The 18,261-nt window shown below is 36.3% G+C and overlaps 1 protein-coding gene across 1 annotated transcript; it reads right to left on the bottom strand.

Moving 5' to 3' along the window:
* Positions 1–25: 25 nt before the first annotated feature.
* On the bottom strand, positions 26–11,552 carry LOC132145677 (serine incorporator 2-like). Its single transcript, XM_059556862.1, has 10 exons — positions 11,412–11,552; positions 10,361–10,522; positions 8,688–8,875; positions 8,391–8,470; positions 6,399–6,536; positions 4,231–4,400; positions 3,991–4,081; positions 2,646–2,796; positions 825–1,043; positions 26–731 (listed from the first exon to the last, which is right to left on the bottom strand). The coding sequence occupies exons 1-10, from the start codon at positions 11,448–11,450 to the stop codon at positions 593–595; spliced, it is 1,377 nt and encodes a 458-aa protein (XP_059412845.1). The 5' UTR covers positions 11,451–11,552; the 3' UTR covers positions 26–592.
* Between the last annotated feature and the right edge of the window lie 6,709 nt (positions 11,553–18,261).

An 18,261-nucleotide genomic window follows, 5' to 3' on the forward strand; every position in this document is an offset into this window, starting at 1 on the left:
GATTAAAGACACATAACCTCTCGTGTACAATTACTGTAATCATACGTTTTATAAGAATGGATAAAAGTAACATATACAAAAGATCAACTGATCTGAAAATCTAAAAACGTTTGGTCAGGAGTGTCATCATGAAGCTCATTAAATAAAGCTTCAAAACTAAGTGGATACAGCTCTAGATAAACATCTTGATATGTATGAGACATTCAACTGTGATTGATCAAACATAATGCAATTTGTAACAAAACTGGACCCAAGACAGATAGAAAAGACTATGAGATATCCAGGAATAGATGTTCAAACTGTGTACATATGTGAACGGAGAATTAATTCAAAGAATTCAAGCTCAAGAAGCCTACAATCAAGAAACTTGGCTTCCTGAGGTGTACTGTGGGTAGAATTTAGGATATTTGTTAACAGATTATGATTAAGTAACGACAAAAAATACGAAAGGTGTCTAGTTAAAGTATACATGTGTGCATAGTGCATACAGCTCAGCGCATCTTAAAGATTGATAAAAACTTCTGTAATGTACTAAATAAGTGAATTCTTTGGTAAAAGGTGTATTGTGTCAGTGCAAGGCCACTGTTTGTGTTTAGCTGAAGTCTCGGTCGCTCAGGATCAGCGGAGCCACCAGGGTCCAGAGGTACAGCGCCAGTCCCAGCCAACTCGAGCAGATCTTCACCCACACAGATGGCATGCTGGTTTTCATGGCTGTGTAGTCTGTGTCAGGTCTGAGACGTAAAGAGAAAAAGAGATGAACATCTACACAGAACTCTCCAGCAGTTCAGAGTGGAGCAGCTGATGGGACAGAGAGAGACACTCACTGGTACCAGTTGGTCAGGGTCATCATGATGTAGAGGGAGGCCAGGAGCAGAGAGAAATGGAAGAAGGAGTAGCTGTATGTGACGGCGTCCTCTTCATTATCCACAGCGTGTCTGGAGCCGTCCTCAGAGTCGCCCTCGCTGACATCGGCGGCCACCAGCCCCTGAACTTCCTCTGTCTGCATCAGCTTATTCACCTGACCGTTGTTTGAGGAGCGAATGCTAGAAAAAGACAAGAAGCAAACACGAAAAAGATGGCTTCGATAAAATAATTGAATTAAAAATGACTTCATTTCAAATGGGAATTTTACGGCGGGCCGATATATTAAATTTTTTCTGTATATGGAATATGAATTAGTAGCCTATATAAACTACCATTAAAAAGTTTGGAGAAATAATGCTGAATATTCAGAAATAAATGACATTTTTTTTTAATTATATTAAGAGAGAAACCGTTATTTTAAATTGTAATATATATATTTTTACAATATCACTATATTTTTGATCAAATAAATGTAGCCCTAATGACTTTTAAAAACATTTTTAAAAATCTTAGAGCCCAAATTTAAAGCAGTAATGTAAAATACAAATATATATATATATATATAAAATCATGAATATATCAATGATTTTAATGTCTTTTGTATATAATCATTATGTTTCCAACAAATATATATTTTTTTCTTTCTAATTTAAGTCATTTCAAAGGAAATACACCAATAAATATTTCTTTGAACGCAAAAAAAGAAAAGAAATGTAAGATATACTATTCAGCACAGCTTGTATTCATTCAGCTAACAATATTGCACGTTTCTTTGTCTGCTTCTGGCAGTGGTGAGTAGTGATGGGAAGTTCGACTCTTTTCCGCGAACCGGTTCTTTCGGACGGTTCGATTCAATAAACCGGTAGAAAAAAACGGTTCACCGGTTCTTTTACGCTCGACGTAATGACGCCATTGGCGATGACGTAATGGCGTCACGTCTATCAAACATTCAAATATATAAAGTCAGTAATCATAACTTTAGTCAGTTAAAAACCTCATAATCATGAAAAGGTTTACAATTAAGTTTTGCAACAATGCACCCAAGTACAGTAACAGCAATAATGTGCATGAGGATTTAAGTCTTGAAGATATAAAGTAAATAAATTAGGTGTCATCAGCGCAGAAACCACTATACATAAACCATTGCGATGTATTTGTTATTAAATGAACTTACGTTTCGCCAGATTGCCCCTTCATTCAAGCCCTCGGTTTACCCGCGCTCTTAACATTAGCACAGAATTAGTTCAGAATCAAATACCAAAAGAATCAGTTTGGTTCAGACGCGCTGTGAGTCAGTCGGCTTCACGCTGAATCACGCATGCGCAGTATCATCAGCTCCTCTGTTCTCAAAACGGACACGTCCGAAAGAAACGGTTTTGGTTCAGTGTACTGATGATCCGAAAACCGATGCAACCGGTTCTTGACTCGAGAACGAGAACTGCTCCAGCAGTGGGCGTGTTCGTTCGTCATCTGGCTCGGCTCGGTGTTCATCTTCAGTTCGGTCTAGTACACAGCAGTTCAGTCAGTGTACTGTTTGAGTAGATGAATTACTCCGGGACATTGGTTTATTCTGACTCAGAGGGAGTGTCAGACACGTTAAAAAAGTTAACATCTTAAGTAATTTGTGGATTAATGCTTATTGGAGACGTGAACCGTTTCAAACGATTCAGTTCGATTTGGTGAACTGGTTCAACTGGTTCACTAAGAAGAGCCGGTTAAATTGAACGATTCGTTCATGAATCGGACATCACTAGTGGTGAGGATGATGGTAACCAGCTGACCTGGCATACAGAGTGCAGAGGAGGAAGATGACCAGCCCCACGATGCTCTGGGCGTCCCACCACTGTGTCTGGACACCCGGGGCGCTGGTGGGAGGGACTGCTGTCGGCCCGCTGTGGACCAGACTCAACAGACTCGGGTTACACTTACGATCTGTGCACAGACAAGAGCAATGCAACAAATGAGAAACAGGTTATTTATGAGCATAACATAGCACACTCTAAAACAGATAGTGATTCTGTTATTCATTTTACACATGCTACCTGCGCTATTAAGCACTGGCTGTGAGTTAAGCAGGGCCAATTATAAAGGGATCGTGACACAGGATTTCCATACTGTTCTCCACAGCAAAACAAGCTCCTTTAAACTTTAATTACATTACATCCCATTACATTTGGCCTGGAGGTTGCTGAGGTTTGTCATTTTTTCCATTCAAGCAGCTCCATGCGTTTATGCAAGTCTTCTTTCCCAGAATCCAATTATGTAAACAAACAACCTGCATCTGGAATTTTTCCCATGTCTTTCTGAGAATTGCTTTGTTTTGGTAAAACTTTATCAGGCATGAGATTTTTTTAGTTTTGGTAGCGAAATGAAGTTTGAGACAGCATTCAGTTTATTAACAGGATAATTGTCTGATAGCAATAAAACTACCTTTTTTATAGAAAAAATGTACTCAGCTAGGGTGCATTAAATTGATCAAAATGACTGTATGGACATTTATAATGTTACAAAAGATGCTTCAAATAAATGCTGTTCTTTTGAACAACAATAACAAGATCATAGTTTCTACACAAATATGAACCTGCACAACTGTTTCCTGCATTGATCTCTGGAGATCATGTGACACTGAAGACTGAAGCAATGATGCTGAAAATTCAGCTTTGATCACAGAAATAAATTACACTTTACAATACATTTGTTTAGCTTATTATAATATTTCACAATATTACAGGTTTTACTCTAGTTCTTAATAATGAAATGCATCGTTGTTGAGATTCTTAAGAGAAAAAAAATCCAATATATCTCAACATTTTTAATGGAAATGTTAAAAAATGAGTGCTGGGCAACGATTAATTGCATCCAAAATAAAGTTTTTGTTTATATAATATATGTGTGTATACGTATTATGTGTATACATATATATATATATATATATATATATATATACAAAATAGTCATTTTGCACATTCAAGTTTGAGGTGTGATGAGGTGTGATGAGGTGTGAAGATGAGGATGCATAACTATTCTCGTGAATTTAAATAAAATCAGAAAGTTCGGAGGTACCGCAAAAAAGCATTTCATGAAGTTTGATCTCATATGGACATGTGATGTGTTTGAGAGACTCACTGGGGTTGTTGCTCATGGCAGACCATGTGAGATACATGGTGTAGAGAGAGATGAGCGACGCCTGGAGCAGGCCAGAGCTCGGCTGAGCCTCCTGTAACACAGTTACCCACAATCATAATCATACTGTCAGTGCATGTGATGTGTGCAGATCTGATGAGAACTTGTCTGCTTTATCTTGTTTGCATCATTTCAGGGAGAAAAGCAAGAAAATCAAGCGGAGCAAATGAGCATGGTAATGACCTGCACTTTTGGAAGAATAGACACCACAGACACCAGGATGCAGAAGATGAGGTTGAGACTGATGAAGGCTTTGTGCTCGGCGCAGTCATCCGGCTGGGTGTAGAATATATAGAATAAAACCACAGCAGCAAAGGCACAGATATAGTGCACCACTGTGAACGACAGCAGGGCTGTGGAGGAAAAGGAATACAGTTGTAGCCAATCAGCTCATATTTGATATTTAATATACAGATATGTGGATTTTGGGTCAAAGAAAGAAAGAGTGAGCAACAAATTTGACCCTTTTCACATTCTTCAGGTTCTCAAAAGTGGAAAACTACATAGTAGGTAAACTTCTACACTTCTATGGTCGACTAATATATTTTGGCATTCCCATTTGCTTCAATAGCAAAAGACAAAACCACAAATAGGGTTTCTAAGACTTTACAAAAGCAGAAAAGAAATATAGATCGAGGGTGTTTGTAGTTTTTCCATCAGTACTGAGACCGAAAAGAAAAGAAAATAAAAAACGTGAGTACAGTCAAAAAAGTGTGTCCATATTTTGATACTCTTTTTTGATGTTTTGGATATAAATTGTCTTTACCTGCAGCACAAAGTAGTTTAAAAGACAGACAATGACAAACATTTGCAAGTTTAGGTAAATATTCACCTGATCTAGTTCTCTGTCTTATAAAGTATCCCGTTACTATTGTAGTGTGTTAAAAAAAATAGTCTGGAAACTAATGAAACAAACTGTATAGAGAACAACTTCAGAACTTTTTGCAAACATGTTTGACCAGTTCGATCTAAGGAGTGATTTATTAGCAAACCTGCTGATTGCTGAAATATTATGATGAAAATGCAGAAACATCAAGAAAATGATGCTCAGGACGATATACATCAGTCCCGTTGACACGTAAGGATTAGTTGGTAGTATACTAAAAAGGTAACACTTTAAATTAAGTAACACATATTCACTATTAGTATGAACTAAGACTTTATTTTAAAGTATGTGTACTTTCATGTACTTACAGTGTACCTACCTAAGAAAGTATCTGTAATTTAAAATAACTACACAGGGCACAGTTAGGTTTAAGGGGTATGTTTAAGGTTAGTACATACTTATTGTGTAATTACTATAATAAGTACATACTGTGTACACTGTACACAAGTAACAGGACTGTAAATTAAAGTGCCCTCAGTAAACTCCTACTTTGCTGCTTATTCATAGTAAGGTAGTTGTTGTAGTAGTGTTGTTTAAGGGTTAAGGGATCTAGAATATGGTCAGAATATGGCATTAATATATGCTTTTTAAGTACTAATAAAAGAGTAATATGCATGTTAAGGTTTTTTTTTCCTGGTTAACCACTGTGGCTCGTATGCGTAGCAGTCATGCAAATGGTTTTCCAGAGCCACATGCATCTGTAGACTAGCGCAGGTTGATTCTCACACAGTATTTATAGCAACTAACAGGCTGTGTGACTCAAAATGTATGTCGATATGCAGATTTCCCTATTGCTAGCGTGCCATAGGTTGGGGACCCCTGAACTAGTTCATAGTGAGAACTGGTCCATAATATAAAGTCTATATATAAAGTATATACATACAGTATATATATACACCGTTTGCATAATAATTAGGCACGCTGATATTCAAATGATTTTTTTTTTTCAATTTCAAGCCACATTGGTCTTAATAACTCCTATTAATTTTGTATTTAATCATTTATGAGTGATATGGAATTGTCCATAAAGGCTGGAAGTGAACAACTCCTTATCGTCAGGTGTAAAGTATTATAAGGCAATTTTCTTTTACAGATGAAATGAGCCAAAAAAAAAAAAAAAAAGAGGCTTAACTCAGACTGAAAAGTCAAAAAATATTAAATCCCCATGAGAAATATTAAAGACTAATGCAATACAGATATTGCAAGGGACAGCAAAACGCTCACTGGGTCAGCGGGGCAAGAAAAAAACAGGTGAAACGAAGAAAAGACACGTTAACTGCAGAAGATTTCAGATTTCATGTGAAGAATTAGATGTAGAACCATCAGGAAACATTTAGTGTCCAGTACTACTAAACTGACAAAGATATCTTATAACGCATGTGACTTTAACATGACCCCTGCATTCAGCTCTTAGCTTTATCAGTTTAACAGCTTAGTCAAGCTGAAACAATGTTGCTGAACATACCTGCATACCAGCATTTACTGTTCCCATCCTCCGCGTTCTCCACCCACCTCTGGTTCCAGGTGTGAGCAAAGTCCACCAGCAGAATGAGCTGGATCAGAATGAAGATGAAGGACCCAACCACACCGAAGTAGTACCACACTGCAATGGACCAAATGTGAGCTAAGTAAGACATCCATTCCTGACTTCCGAACTGACATGACTTCAGCAGCTGTTCCTGACAACTGGGAGGGATTTCTCATCTTATAGAGACAGCACTCACAAAGTGAGTTTCTAGTCTTTTACATTTAATCATTTGGCGGATGCTTTCATCCAATGCGACTTACAAATGAGGACAAGAGAAGCAATCAAAACCAACGAAAGAGCGATAAAATGCAAGTGATATGACAAGTCTCAGTTGCAGTACATGTAGCAAGGTGTTTTTTGTTTTTAAGAATAGTAGATACAATAGAAAATGAATAGGAAACACTAGCGTTAGAGAGTCTTTTTTATAAATAAAAAAGAACAGGGAAAGCTAGTGTTAGAAGGCTTTTTTAAAATAATAGTAGTAGAATAACTTTATACACAAATGGCTATATTCACAGTGATTATCCTTAATTCATATTTTGATTAATAAAAATCTTCTACATACAGTAAGGAGTATGAGTTCAGACTGTTCTGCTCTCAAAATTCTGTTGAGGACAGACTAAAATATGCCTGTTCTCACACTTCAATATGAAAGTATCCAACTGTAATTACTGTACAATTACAATCATACCACCTCCGAGCCGTATTAAACAGTCTGTGTACAGACAGCTACATGAAACTTCAGAAAGCACTTCTGTTACAACTTAACAGTGTGACCTTGGAAGACTTTCGCTCACAGTGTTAGTCAAGGAAGTATTTAAAAGCGGAAACATTATTTTATTACTTTTATTGTTTTATTTTTTTTTTTTTTAGTTTTGTGATTAAGGTTAATTACCAGACTTTTCAGTTTATCCAGTCTTTTACATTTTTAACAAACTCTGTTAGCTTAAGTAATTTAGAAGTTTCATCTGGTCTCGTTGAAATATATAGCTGAGTATCATCACCATAACAATGGAAACTAATAATATAATAATATTTTCTAAGAATATTACCAAGGGGCACCATGTATTTTGAAAATAGCAGAGGGCCTTGGACAGATCCTTGCGGCACTCCATAATTTACTGGATTTAATTGAGATGATTAATTAAATTATTAATCCACCTATGGATTAATAGGTGGACTGGATGAAAAAGGTCTTGATCCATCTATGATAGGATCAATTTTATCCTTAGGTATGAAAATCGCAATTTTAATATTCCCTGAAATCTAGTTTCTCAATGACGGTGGGAATCCTGGTGTATGTATGGGATTTATCACCACTTTTAAACATTCACGTAACCAGAGTCACATGGGTATCAGGTGTAAACAGGGCCTTTAAATGTTGTTTGCTTGCATTCCCAACTGGTTGTACATGAGAAACTACTATTACTCCTGGGAACTACAGAGCACTCAAAAACAACCTACTTGTTGTGAATGTCAATTAAAAAAAATTATATATATTAATATGTAATATAGCCACACACTCAGTGGCCATGTGCCATAATCTATAAAGAGTGGGAAAAATTAAAACAACAAAAAATTAAAAATATACTAAAAATAACCAGCTTTTATTAGTCATTATTTGTGACCATGGACAACAAAACCTGATAAGCTTTCCATTGATTTATGGTTTGTTAGGATCGGACAATATTTGGCCGGGACATAACTATTTAGAAATTATTATATTACTAATCAAAAAATAACATTTTGATAAATTTAAGGTAGGAAATTTACAAATTATCTTCATTGAACATGATCTTTACTCAATATCCTAAGGATTTTTGACATAAAAGAAAATTAGTTTTGACCCATACAATGTATTGTTGGCAATTGCTACAAATATACCCCAGCGACTTAAGACTGGTTTTGTGATCACATTTATCAATGTACCTGTGTTGAATTCTCCATCTGGAATGAAGAAAGCTCCCACTGTAAGAGCGACCAGAATCAAGAACTTGAAGAACCAGAAACTGAAAAACAACATACATAGTCACATTGGCATCATTGATTACTTAAGACTTCCTGGACAAAGTAAAACTATTGTGCAAAAAGGAATTTTCCAATATTTCAAAAACCCCAGCTTTCACCAAAAGAGGGCAGCACTGTTACAAACATTGTCTGAGAACACCTTGTCCATCTTTTCAGTGGGAGAGATTACAGCTGGTACAACAAATAGCAAAACTCTACCCGTTTTGAATTGCGGCTCGTGGGTCCTTGCTGCTTCTCACACGGATCATGATGATGGAGAAGAGGAAGAAGAAACAGGTCATGGCAAAGCACATCCTGTAGACCGACTTATAGCCAACAATGATCTCACAGTTCACCTTCCCATGCACTCCAGGTATAGAAGTGCCTCCTTCACAAAAACCAGGAATCTGATGATCAAGTCAAAAAAAATAAAAAAAAATAAAAATGCAGGTTTACACAGGGGTCAAACAACTATAATATTTCTCTCTTTACATCTTGATTACATACTGTGGCTGTTAATACAGCATGTTAAAACACAATAACATAAAAAAAAATAAAAAATAAACATTTGAGATTATGAACATGTGAGATTATAAATGTATAAACCACTAAATAATCTTAAACTAGCTGCGTTTTCATAAAGCTACTAAAGCATAGTTCAAATCAGAGGAAGAAAACAAACCAGCCAGAGAGCAGTGTGATGTATTTTGTTAACTTGCTTTTCATAAAAGTATGAAAATATAAGCATTCACACATATTTTTGGATTGTTAGGATGTTAGTAGTCTAAAGGTAATTTTCCCATAACCTGGAATATCCATGTCAACATCAAACAGAACTGAAAAACATGGATTTACATAATGCTTTGAAAACCGCAAAGAGGGATCTAATCTAATTATTTAAGCCTACTAATTTCAGACCACTACACTGCCCTGGATCCAAACTTAAAGGTATATTTAGCTTACATTGAGTGTCAGAAATTCACTTACATTTCATTATTTAGAAATAACCAAGAAATAGTGTGCAGAAATAATTATTTACACTACCTGTTAAAAGAATGGAGTAATTATGATTTTCTTTTAGGCCAGTCATGATGATAACTTTTTGTTGTGCGATATACGACCCCAGAAATAGTTGCGATAACCGATATTATTGTCATTTTGAAAACCATTTTATGCCACTGAATATATACTCATAATGTTACAGCATAATGCAAGAAGGCCTACACATTTCAAAATGAAAATGGCAAATTTTTAATTTTAAAGAATATTTAGATCACGGAAATTAAGTATCAAAATATTAGATCCCTTAACTTGATTAAATAGTAAAAAACATTTTCTGTCAAAAAGTGCAAATTGTATGGAGATTTTTTTTTTTTTTGCATTTTTTTTAATTTGCACTATGCCACGTTATATGCAATACGCTGCAAAAGAAATGGAATGTAAAACATCATGGTGACTAATTTTTAAGTAAATATAAATGATGATCTTTTTTGTCACCAAAAATTTATTATTGCGATTGGCCTATTTTCTGTTTTCACAGTATTTAATCAAATAATCTGCAGTCTTGATGAACACGCGACTTCTTTAAAGAATATATCTTAATTATTTCAAATTAGTGACTAGTACTGCCAATATTTAGAATCTAAATATAGAAACTCATATGCTTTGTTTATGTCCATGTTTGTTTTCAAAACAAATTTTAATTTCAGAAGGCCAGAATCAGGATTGGAATGCAAGAGAGAAGAAATCGAATTGGGCCAGATTCAGCATAAAGGGATAGCTAGTGTTCCAAAGATTACGACATGAGGGTGAGTAATTAATGACAGAATCTTCATTTTTGGGTGAACTATGCCATGATGATGCCATGTCCCCTGCAGCAGTGGTCTGTGTACCTTCTTCAGCTGTGTCTCCATGCCGGGCAGGATCATGATGATGGACACTATGGTGCCCAGCAGCAGGAAGAAGGAGAAGGCCAGGCGGGTCACAACAGAGTTGTGTGTAGAAGGACAGCATCTTGATAAAAGACATGATGCAGAGCCACACAGACAAGACGCCTACAATGACAGAAACACACTCAACACAGAAAACACACACATTTCTTCTCTGCACTACAGGGTGAACAAACCTACTGTATGTACTGTAACCCTGGACCACAAAACCAGTCATAAGGGTCTTTTTTTAACATTGTTTAATTGAGCTGAATAATAAAGCAGAATAAATAAGCTTTTAATTAATGTATAGTATGTTAAGACAATATCTGGTATATAACTATTTCAACATCTGGAATCTGAGGATGCAAAATAAATAAATCAATACTGAGAAAATCGCCTTTAAAGATGTCCAAATGAAGTTTGTTACAATGCATATTACTAATAAGAAATTAACTAATGATATATTTACGGTAAGGAAATGTACAAAATATCTTCACGGTGCAGGATCTTTACTTAATATATTTATGAATTTTTGGCATTTAAGAAAAATCGATCATTTTGACCCATACAATATATTTTTAGCTATTGCTCCAAATAAACCCCTGCTACTTATGACTCCAGGGTTTAGTGCTCCAGGGGTCACATATGAGCTCAACATTTATATTAAATAATACTGTTAAAATAACTGAACTGCGTCAACTAACGTAAGTTAATCAGAAACTCGAGAAAATGTTTTAAAGTAAACCGTTTACAAATATTAAATTTTTAAGAGCAAACAAAGTCTAAAAACATACAGAAATGTCGCCCTTGAGTAATTTATTTATGTTTTCTCAAAACTTATATAGTTTATTTACGTAAACAAAACGAGGAAACGGTCTCTAAAGCGCTCTAAAGCTATGAACAGTTTGGTATAAAAAGTTTTTGAGAAAATGCTTTGCTGTCTTCAGCATATGAAATTGAACAACATGAAGAGACGAACTTTATTTCAGTCAAAATAATATTTTAGACTTACGCAGCTCGCCAGAGAGCACAAGGCCATACACGCACCCATGATGACGGAGGAAACACCGAAACTAAAGCAAAACACGGAAGTCAATCTTTCCACCACAGTCGAGTTTCTTATGAAACTCTAAAAACGTGAGCAATGATTGGCTGGGAGACACATCGCAGGACTTGAGGACCAATCAGACGGCGGTACAGAATAATCGCTGAAGTAACAAGCCAATCAGATGACAGTCTAGAAACTGCGCAGTTAGGTTTGGCATTCGTATTTGTGTTCTTGTTTTAAAGCGATTTATGAGTCAGTAATAATAGTCTCTGAAATTTCAGCCACTCTAGATGGCGCAAAATCCCGTAATATGGATTCAGATGTAACGTAAAGTCATAAATCTTGTAAAATATGAAAACATAATTTTGCCGAATTTACAAATGTAGTCCTATATCTGATATGACGGTCCTTGATAAAACGAAGAGGATAATTCGATTTTTAAATGTTTCAATCAATACAACCAACTATTCTGCTCACAAAGGCTGTATTTATCAGCTCGAAACAAAACATTAATATTGTGAAATATTATTACAATTTAAAACAACTGTAAAATGTATATTGTCAAATGGCATTTATTTCTGTGATCAAAGCTGAATTTTCAGCTTCATTACTCCAGTCATGTGACAGTTCAGGTTTTCATTATAGGATAAATTTCATATATATATATATATATATATACCTATAACTATATTTCTCATCACAGAAATGTAATTTGTGTCCACAAATTGTAAATAAAATAAATTTATGGCAAATTAGATCATATCATAACTGTTTAGATCTCACAATCTCAAACACTGCTGTTCAGAGTAAATGTCAACCCAGATACAGTTGTCAGGTGAATCTAATCAGTTCAGTTCAGTTTCAGTTTATTGTCCCCTAAGGGAAACTTGTCTTACAGCCAGGTAAACACACAGGTAGCACAACAGGTAAACACCACATACACATACAAATAACAATACAACTACTAATTAAAAACACTGTTACACTACTACTCATCTAGATCAAGAATTATGCAAGTTTAGCAACCGAATTGCACTTGGTATAAAAGAGTTCTTTGTCCTATTTGATTTAAAACGAGGGACTCTGAATCTCCGGCCTAAGGGGAGGACCTCAAAAGAACAATGAAGGGGGTGATTTACACAATCCAATATGGCATCTGCTTTCCTCATAACCTGCCTCTCATAAATATTTGTCAAGGAAACCTATGGGCAGCCTATTGACTTACCAGCCACCTTTACAATATAGCTGAGGTTATTTTTTTCCCTCAGGCTGATGCCCCCATACCAGGCAATAAAAGATTTATAAAATAAAGACAGGATAACCTTATCAACATTAAAAGAGTTAAGCTTCCTTAGGAAGTACAATCGTTGTTGTCCCTTTTTACAGATCAGCTCTGCATTTATGTTAAATGCAGAGATGGTTAGAGAGTTGGACTTGTAACCTGAAGGTTCGATTCTCGGTGCTGGCAGGAGGTGGAGGTGGGTGGGGGGGATTGGGATGGGGGTGAATGAACAGCGCTCTCTTCCACCCTCAATACCCATGGCTGAAGTGTGCACTTGGATGGGTTAAATGCAGAGCACCAATTCCGAGTATGGGTTAACCTACTTGGCAAATGTCCTGACATTCACTTCACTGATAGCCAGATCCCTTCCCGCTGATGCTCTTATATGATACAGAAATACCCACACCACCAGTGCCACTCCACTCAAGCTCCCAGTAACAGCATCCACACACACACTGTCTACACAACCCCAACCATCAAATCTGTATGGATGATCAGGACACTGCTGGAGTGTGTAAGTGTAAGTCACCAGTCTGTTTCTCTCAGACAGACAGAGGTGGCAGTGCTTGGATGCAGAGTAAACAGATGGGAATATGATGATATAATGATTTAAAATATTTTTTGTTAAACATTGATTGTTTATAGAGATGAAATGACAGTGTGGAAACTCCCATTAGATTTGAATTCTCCACTGTAAGAAGACTTCATGCATAATACAGTGCAGGGATTGGATCATAAGAGTTCATTCTATTGAATAATACTGAGAAAGCTCGGAAAACTGATGACGTGTAGGCTACTCTCCAGCTACGGAAGCCAATCACCTATGCAAATTAATGCATATATGGTTCAACTTTTCTTTTTGAACCGGAAGAACTAAATTCCTTAAAAAAAAACAACAACAACAACAAAAACACTTTTCAGTTATTAATAGACATAATGAGTGATAGGTATTATTGTTTTATTTGCTTTTATTTGCTTTTTATCAGTGCTTACTGCACTGCCCTTTGCTCCTTGTTTTTGCACTTTTTCAAAATTTTCTAAGATTTTAACTTCAGCAGATTAGCACAATGCTCAAACAACACAATTTTTGGCATAAACCTTTTAGGATTGGAATAATACTCAGAAAAAGAAGACTCTTTGCCTCCCACTGCCAGCAGCTTACATTCCAGAGATGGGAAAACACAGCTGCCTACATTCAAACCAACGAGAAAGAAAACGCTTCTTGTGGAATTTTCTTGCTGCATGAACTGACACAGACTTCTACTAAGGATCACGGTTCTTGAAACAAAGTAACTTTCTGGTCTTCCAAAAGGGGAACACACAGCAGAGTGCCATCAGGGACCCCTTCAGCATACAGCCGGTGAGTCCCATGAATCTCAACAGTTTATACCAAGTGTAGAGGAACAAGCCGAAACTGATCGCCACACAAATCGATGGCACAAACAGGGAGCGAGACCCAAAGGAACACGAGACATCAGATTGTCACGAGTTTCTCGTATTGCTGCCGTAGCTTCCTCTACCCCAGATTCGACTATGACAAGGCTTGTAAATACTGGTATTCTACCCCCCCCCCCCCCCCCATACATCTTGAGAACAGATTTGAAGCATTGATGAATGCGGGTGAGAAATCCCCAAATGTGATTAAACATGGATCGGATCAGCCAACAGCTAACATCGCTACTAACAGGCGCTCAAGTACGAGCAGACAACGGCATTCAGCGCAGCCGAGCCCAGGACTCTCATAGTGAGTGACTCTGTTATCAGAAACATCAGTAGCAGGACTACAACAACATGCTGTCTTCCTCAAGCAACAAAAACCTGCAGTTTAAAAGGTATCAACTTCATTAACAACGTGTTTTCTTGGCCCATAGACAACTGTTTAAACTGGATATCACGGACACAATAGCAGCAACTTTCACAAATGGTTACAGAACAAGAGGGAACCCAGTGTGCCGGTTTCCTTATTTCTGTTTTATCATGTGATAGAAAGTATAAGGCCTTCTCAAGCCGTACAGCTGACCCATATAATCTCTCGCCTATTATGTGTCAAACTAAGATTGCTGAGGGGACAAAAAGTAATTCCATTAAGTAAAATTTTTAAACATTCACTCGCTAAAAAATAAATCATTTCTGATCAGTGACTTATAAACCACAAACAACCTGGATTTTATGTTTCTAAACGAAACATGGCTAGAAGACAGCTGCAGTGCAACAGTCCTCAATGAAGCAGCTCCTCCTAACTCTACCTTTAAGTGTCTGCAGAGAGGTGGGGGTGTAGCTACACTATTTAATGCAAGCAAGTGTCATTTGGTCGATAATTGTCTTTTGAATATATTGTGCTGAAAGGTGCTCCATTCTATTTATTATTATTTACAGGCCTTCAAAATACTCTCCAGATTTTGTTGAAGAGTTCACAGTTCCCTATCAAAAGCTACTCTCGATGCTACAATCAAAACAATGAGAACAATCTTTGTTCGGCCGGTTGTGAAGCATGTGTGTCAAACAGGCCAAGAATTAAATATTCAATTCAGTTCAAGTTTATTTGTATGGCACTTTTTACAATGCAAATCATTGCAAAGCAACTTTACAGAAAATACTTTTTTCTACAACATTTAGTAGTAGCTTATCAGTGGTGACTCATTTTATGTACATAAGGCAGGAATGTACAGAAAAATCAATTAAAGACATAATCAAACAGACGATGAACACTATTAACAGCAATCATTGTGATGCAGTCAAACTTATAACAAAGTTTGTTAGTTCTGTATGTTGTTTCAAGGTTAGCATCATCTGAGGTCATCTGAGGGTCAGCATCATCTCTTCTCAGGTGTTCTGGATCCAGACTGGAGCTTGTGTAAATCCTAGTTACAAAACAGAGAAACAAATAGAGACATAATTAGCACAACTGGTGTTCCAACCAAGTAAAATGAATTTGTTTAACCCAAGCTAAAGAATGATAATGCGCAGTTGATCAGATATAACTGCATTCCAAGATTATGAGATGCATTATCTGAATGCTTGGCCAAAGAGATGTGTCAAAACCCCGAATGTTATCAGGAAGGCTATTCCAGAGTTTGGGAGCCAAATGTGAAAAAGCTATACCTCCTTTAGTGGACATTGCTATCCTATGTACTCCCAAAAGTCCAGCGTTTTGTGACCTTAGGGAGTGTGATGGATTGTAGCATGGCAAACTAAGCTTTTTTTGCACAGGCCTATCTATAGGGTTAATGGTCCCACCTAGTGATAAACTGTAAAAATAACAAATTTTACCTCTTCCCAACAGGGAAAACCACCAACAATCAAGAATGCATGATTATATGGTGTCATGGCTTTGCAATCAAAAAATGTCATTATAATGGAAGTCAATGGGGCAAAAACAGCCACCAACAACAAATGAGGGAGAAAAAAGTTTCATCTAATGCTGCACAAAAACTAACAATGCATCAAAGCCAATGTTGTTACTAATCTTTGACATGCCCAAGACTGTGATAAAAGGTAAACAAAAAAATCCAGCCACAATTACTTTTATATTGAAAATATGTCATTTTGTTGTTTTTTTTCCCCCTCAAATCAGTGACATCATTTATGAACTTGGCAATTAAAGAGTTAAAATCTTGGATTTAAAAAATTGGATTGGATCTTGGATTTTTGATCAGGACTGACCTTGATTAATAGATTTATGCAAAAAAATGTGAAAAAAAAATGAATCTGATACATTTTTACAGCAGTTTAATTGAGTGGATATTTTCATCCCGAACATAACGAAAGGGTAGTGAATTTGAACAATGCACAAGGTTTACAACTCTGCACTATCTTCTATTCTTAATATTGTGGCACCTTTGAAAGAACGAGTTGCTTCTTTCACTAGGTCATCCCCTTGGTACACTAGGGAATTGCGGGCTCTCAAAGTAGAAGGAAGGAAGATTGAGTGCTTATACAAAAAATCTGGTCGTACTGTCCATAAATAAATAAAGTTGTTTAAAAATTGTATTACATACATGTTTTTGAAGCCTCATAATCCAAACATTAGTCCCTCAGTTGAGTACTTCACTGAGAAAGTGCAAGATATTCACAATTCCATGCTTGCTGATTCTTCCACCCTACAAATTTATTTAATTTTTTTAATTTTTAAATTATTGGTTCATTTGATTTTGAAACGGGTCATGTCTATGAATCCATCTACGTGCCTTCTTGCCCATTGAGGTATTGAAACAGTGTGCAACATTCCTGGGTCCCTTTATTACTGCAATCATTAACAACTCTCTTTCTACTGGAAAGGTTTCTTCAGTCCTCAAGCTAGCCGGATTTAGGTCAGGTTATAGCACTGAGACTGCTCTGCTGACATGGGGCAGGGCTCCAGACTAACATTTGACAGCAGTAGGGGGTAGTGTGTGGGGGTGTTCAAAATAAAGATCATTTAATCATAAAATTACTATGCATTAATAAGTGCAGTTACTAATAACATTTCATGTTAATTTCTTGTGTATTGTTTATACAGATTTGACAATAAAGCAATAAGCTTGAGTTAAGATGCATACAAAATGTACTTTTATTAACAACAGTAACAGGTGCAAAATCTACTTTTTATACACATATATTCCACTCTTATTAAATGTGCCATTATTCTTTTATCCAGTGGAGCTGAACAAGTTCAGTGATTATGTGTGATTTAGTAGCAAAATGAAGAAAAGTTTGTAACTTTTCTTTCTTCATACACAAAAAAAGTGTACAATTCTGACAAAATCTTGATGATTTGATATTTTATAATAGTGACCTTAATTTCAAAATATATAGAAAAAGCATAAATTAATGACTAATAAGTCAATAAGTGCTCCTTTGCTGTTGTCTACTGGCTATAACTGTGATTTTTTTTTTTTTTTGATTTGTCATAAGTGTTTGTTTACCACAAAGTATATTTTGATGATTACAATTTATGACTATGATTTTTGAGTTTATGATTTATTGTCGAATCTTATTATTTGAAGATTAACCAGTTCAGCAACGCTAATGTATTAGTTAGCAAAGAGGAACTAACACGAAATGACATCAAAGTTATCAATACCAAGTGTTAAATATGCAGTGTTTTACACCACAATTTGTCAGTGTGAAAACAAAAATATATATTTTTTGTGCTTTTCTCAGTCGGACACAGACAAACAAGTCCGGTGATTTTTTTGGTCTTTTAAACCAAAAAGACGGCTGACAGATAACTGACAATCGCACCATGGAGAAACAAAAGCAACATGTAACGTAAAGACAAACCCATCATGAGCATTTGCCCACTCAAGTCAGTTACGACGACGAACTGCAGTCAGGTTGAGATCCTGATGAAGACGACGAGCATGCAGATGAGCTTCCCTGAGACGGTTTCTGACAGTTTGTGCAGACATTCTTTGGTTATGCAAACTGATTGTTGCAGCAGCTGTCCGGGTGGCTGATCTCAGACGATCTTGGAGGTGAAGATGCTGGATGTGGAGGTCCTGGGCTTATGTTAGAGAAATGAACATTCAATTCACAGGCAACAGCTCTGGT

This window comes from Carassius carassius, chromosome 8 (assembly GCF_963082965.1).
Source record: "Carassius carassius chromosome 8, fCarCar2.1, whole genome shotgun sequence".
NCBI lineage: Eukaryota > Metazoa > Chordata > Actinopteri > Cypriniformes > Cyprinidae > Carassius > Carassius carassius.

Excerpts from the sequence above, each read along its gene's own strand:
- LOC132145677 (XM_059556862.1), bottom strand. The coding sequence starts at position 11,450 with ATGGGTGCGTGTATGGCCTTGTGCTCTCTGGCGAGCTGC. Across the intron at positions 2,797-3,990 it reads TGCCATGAGCAACAACCCCA|ATCGTAAGTGTAACCCGAGT; the intron begins GTGAGTCTCTCA and ends GTCTGTGCACAG. Across the intron at positions 732-824 it reads ACCCTGACCAACTGGTACCA|ACCTGACACAGACTACACAG; the intron begins GTGAGTGTCTCT and ends TTTACGTCTCAG.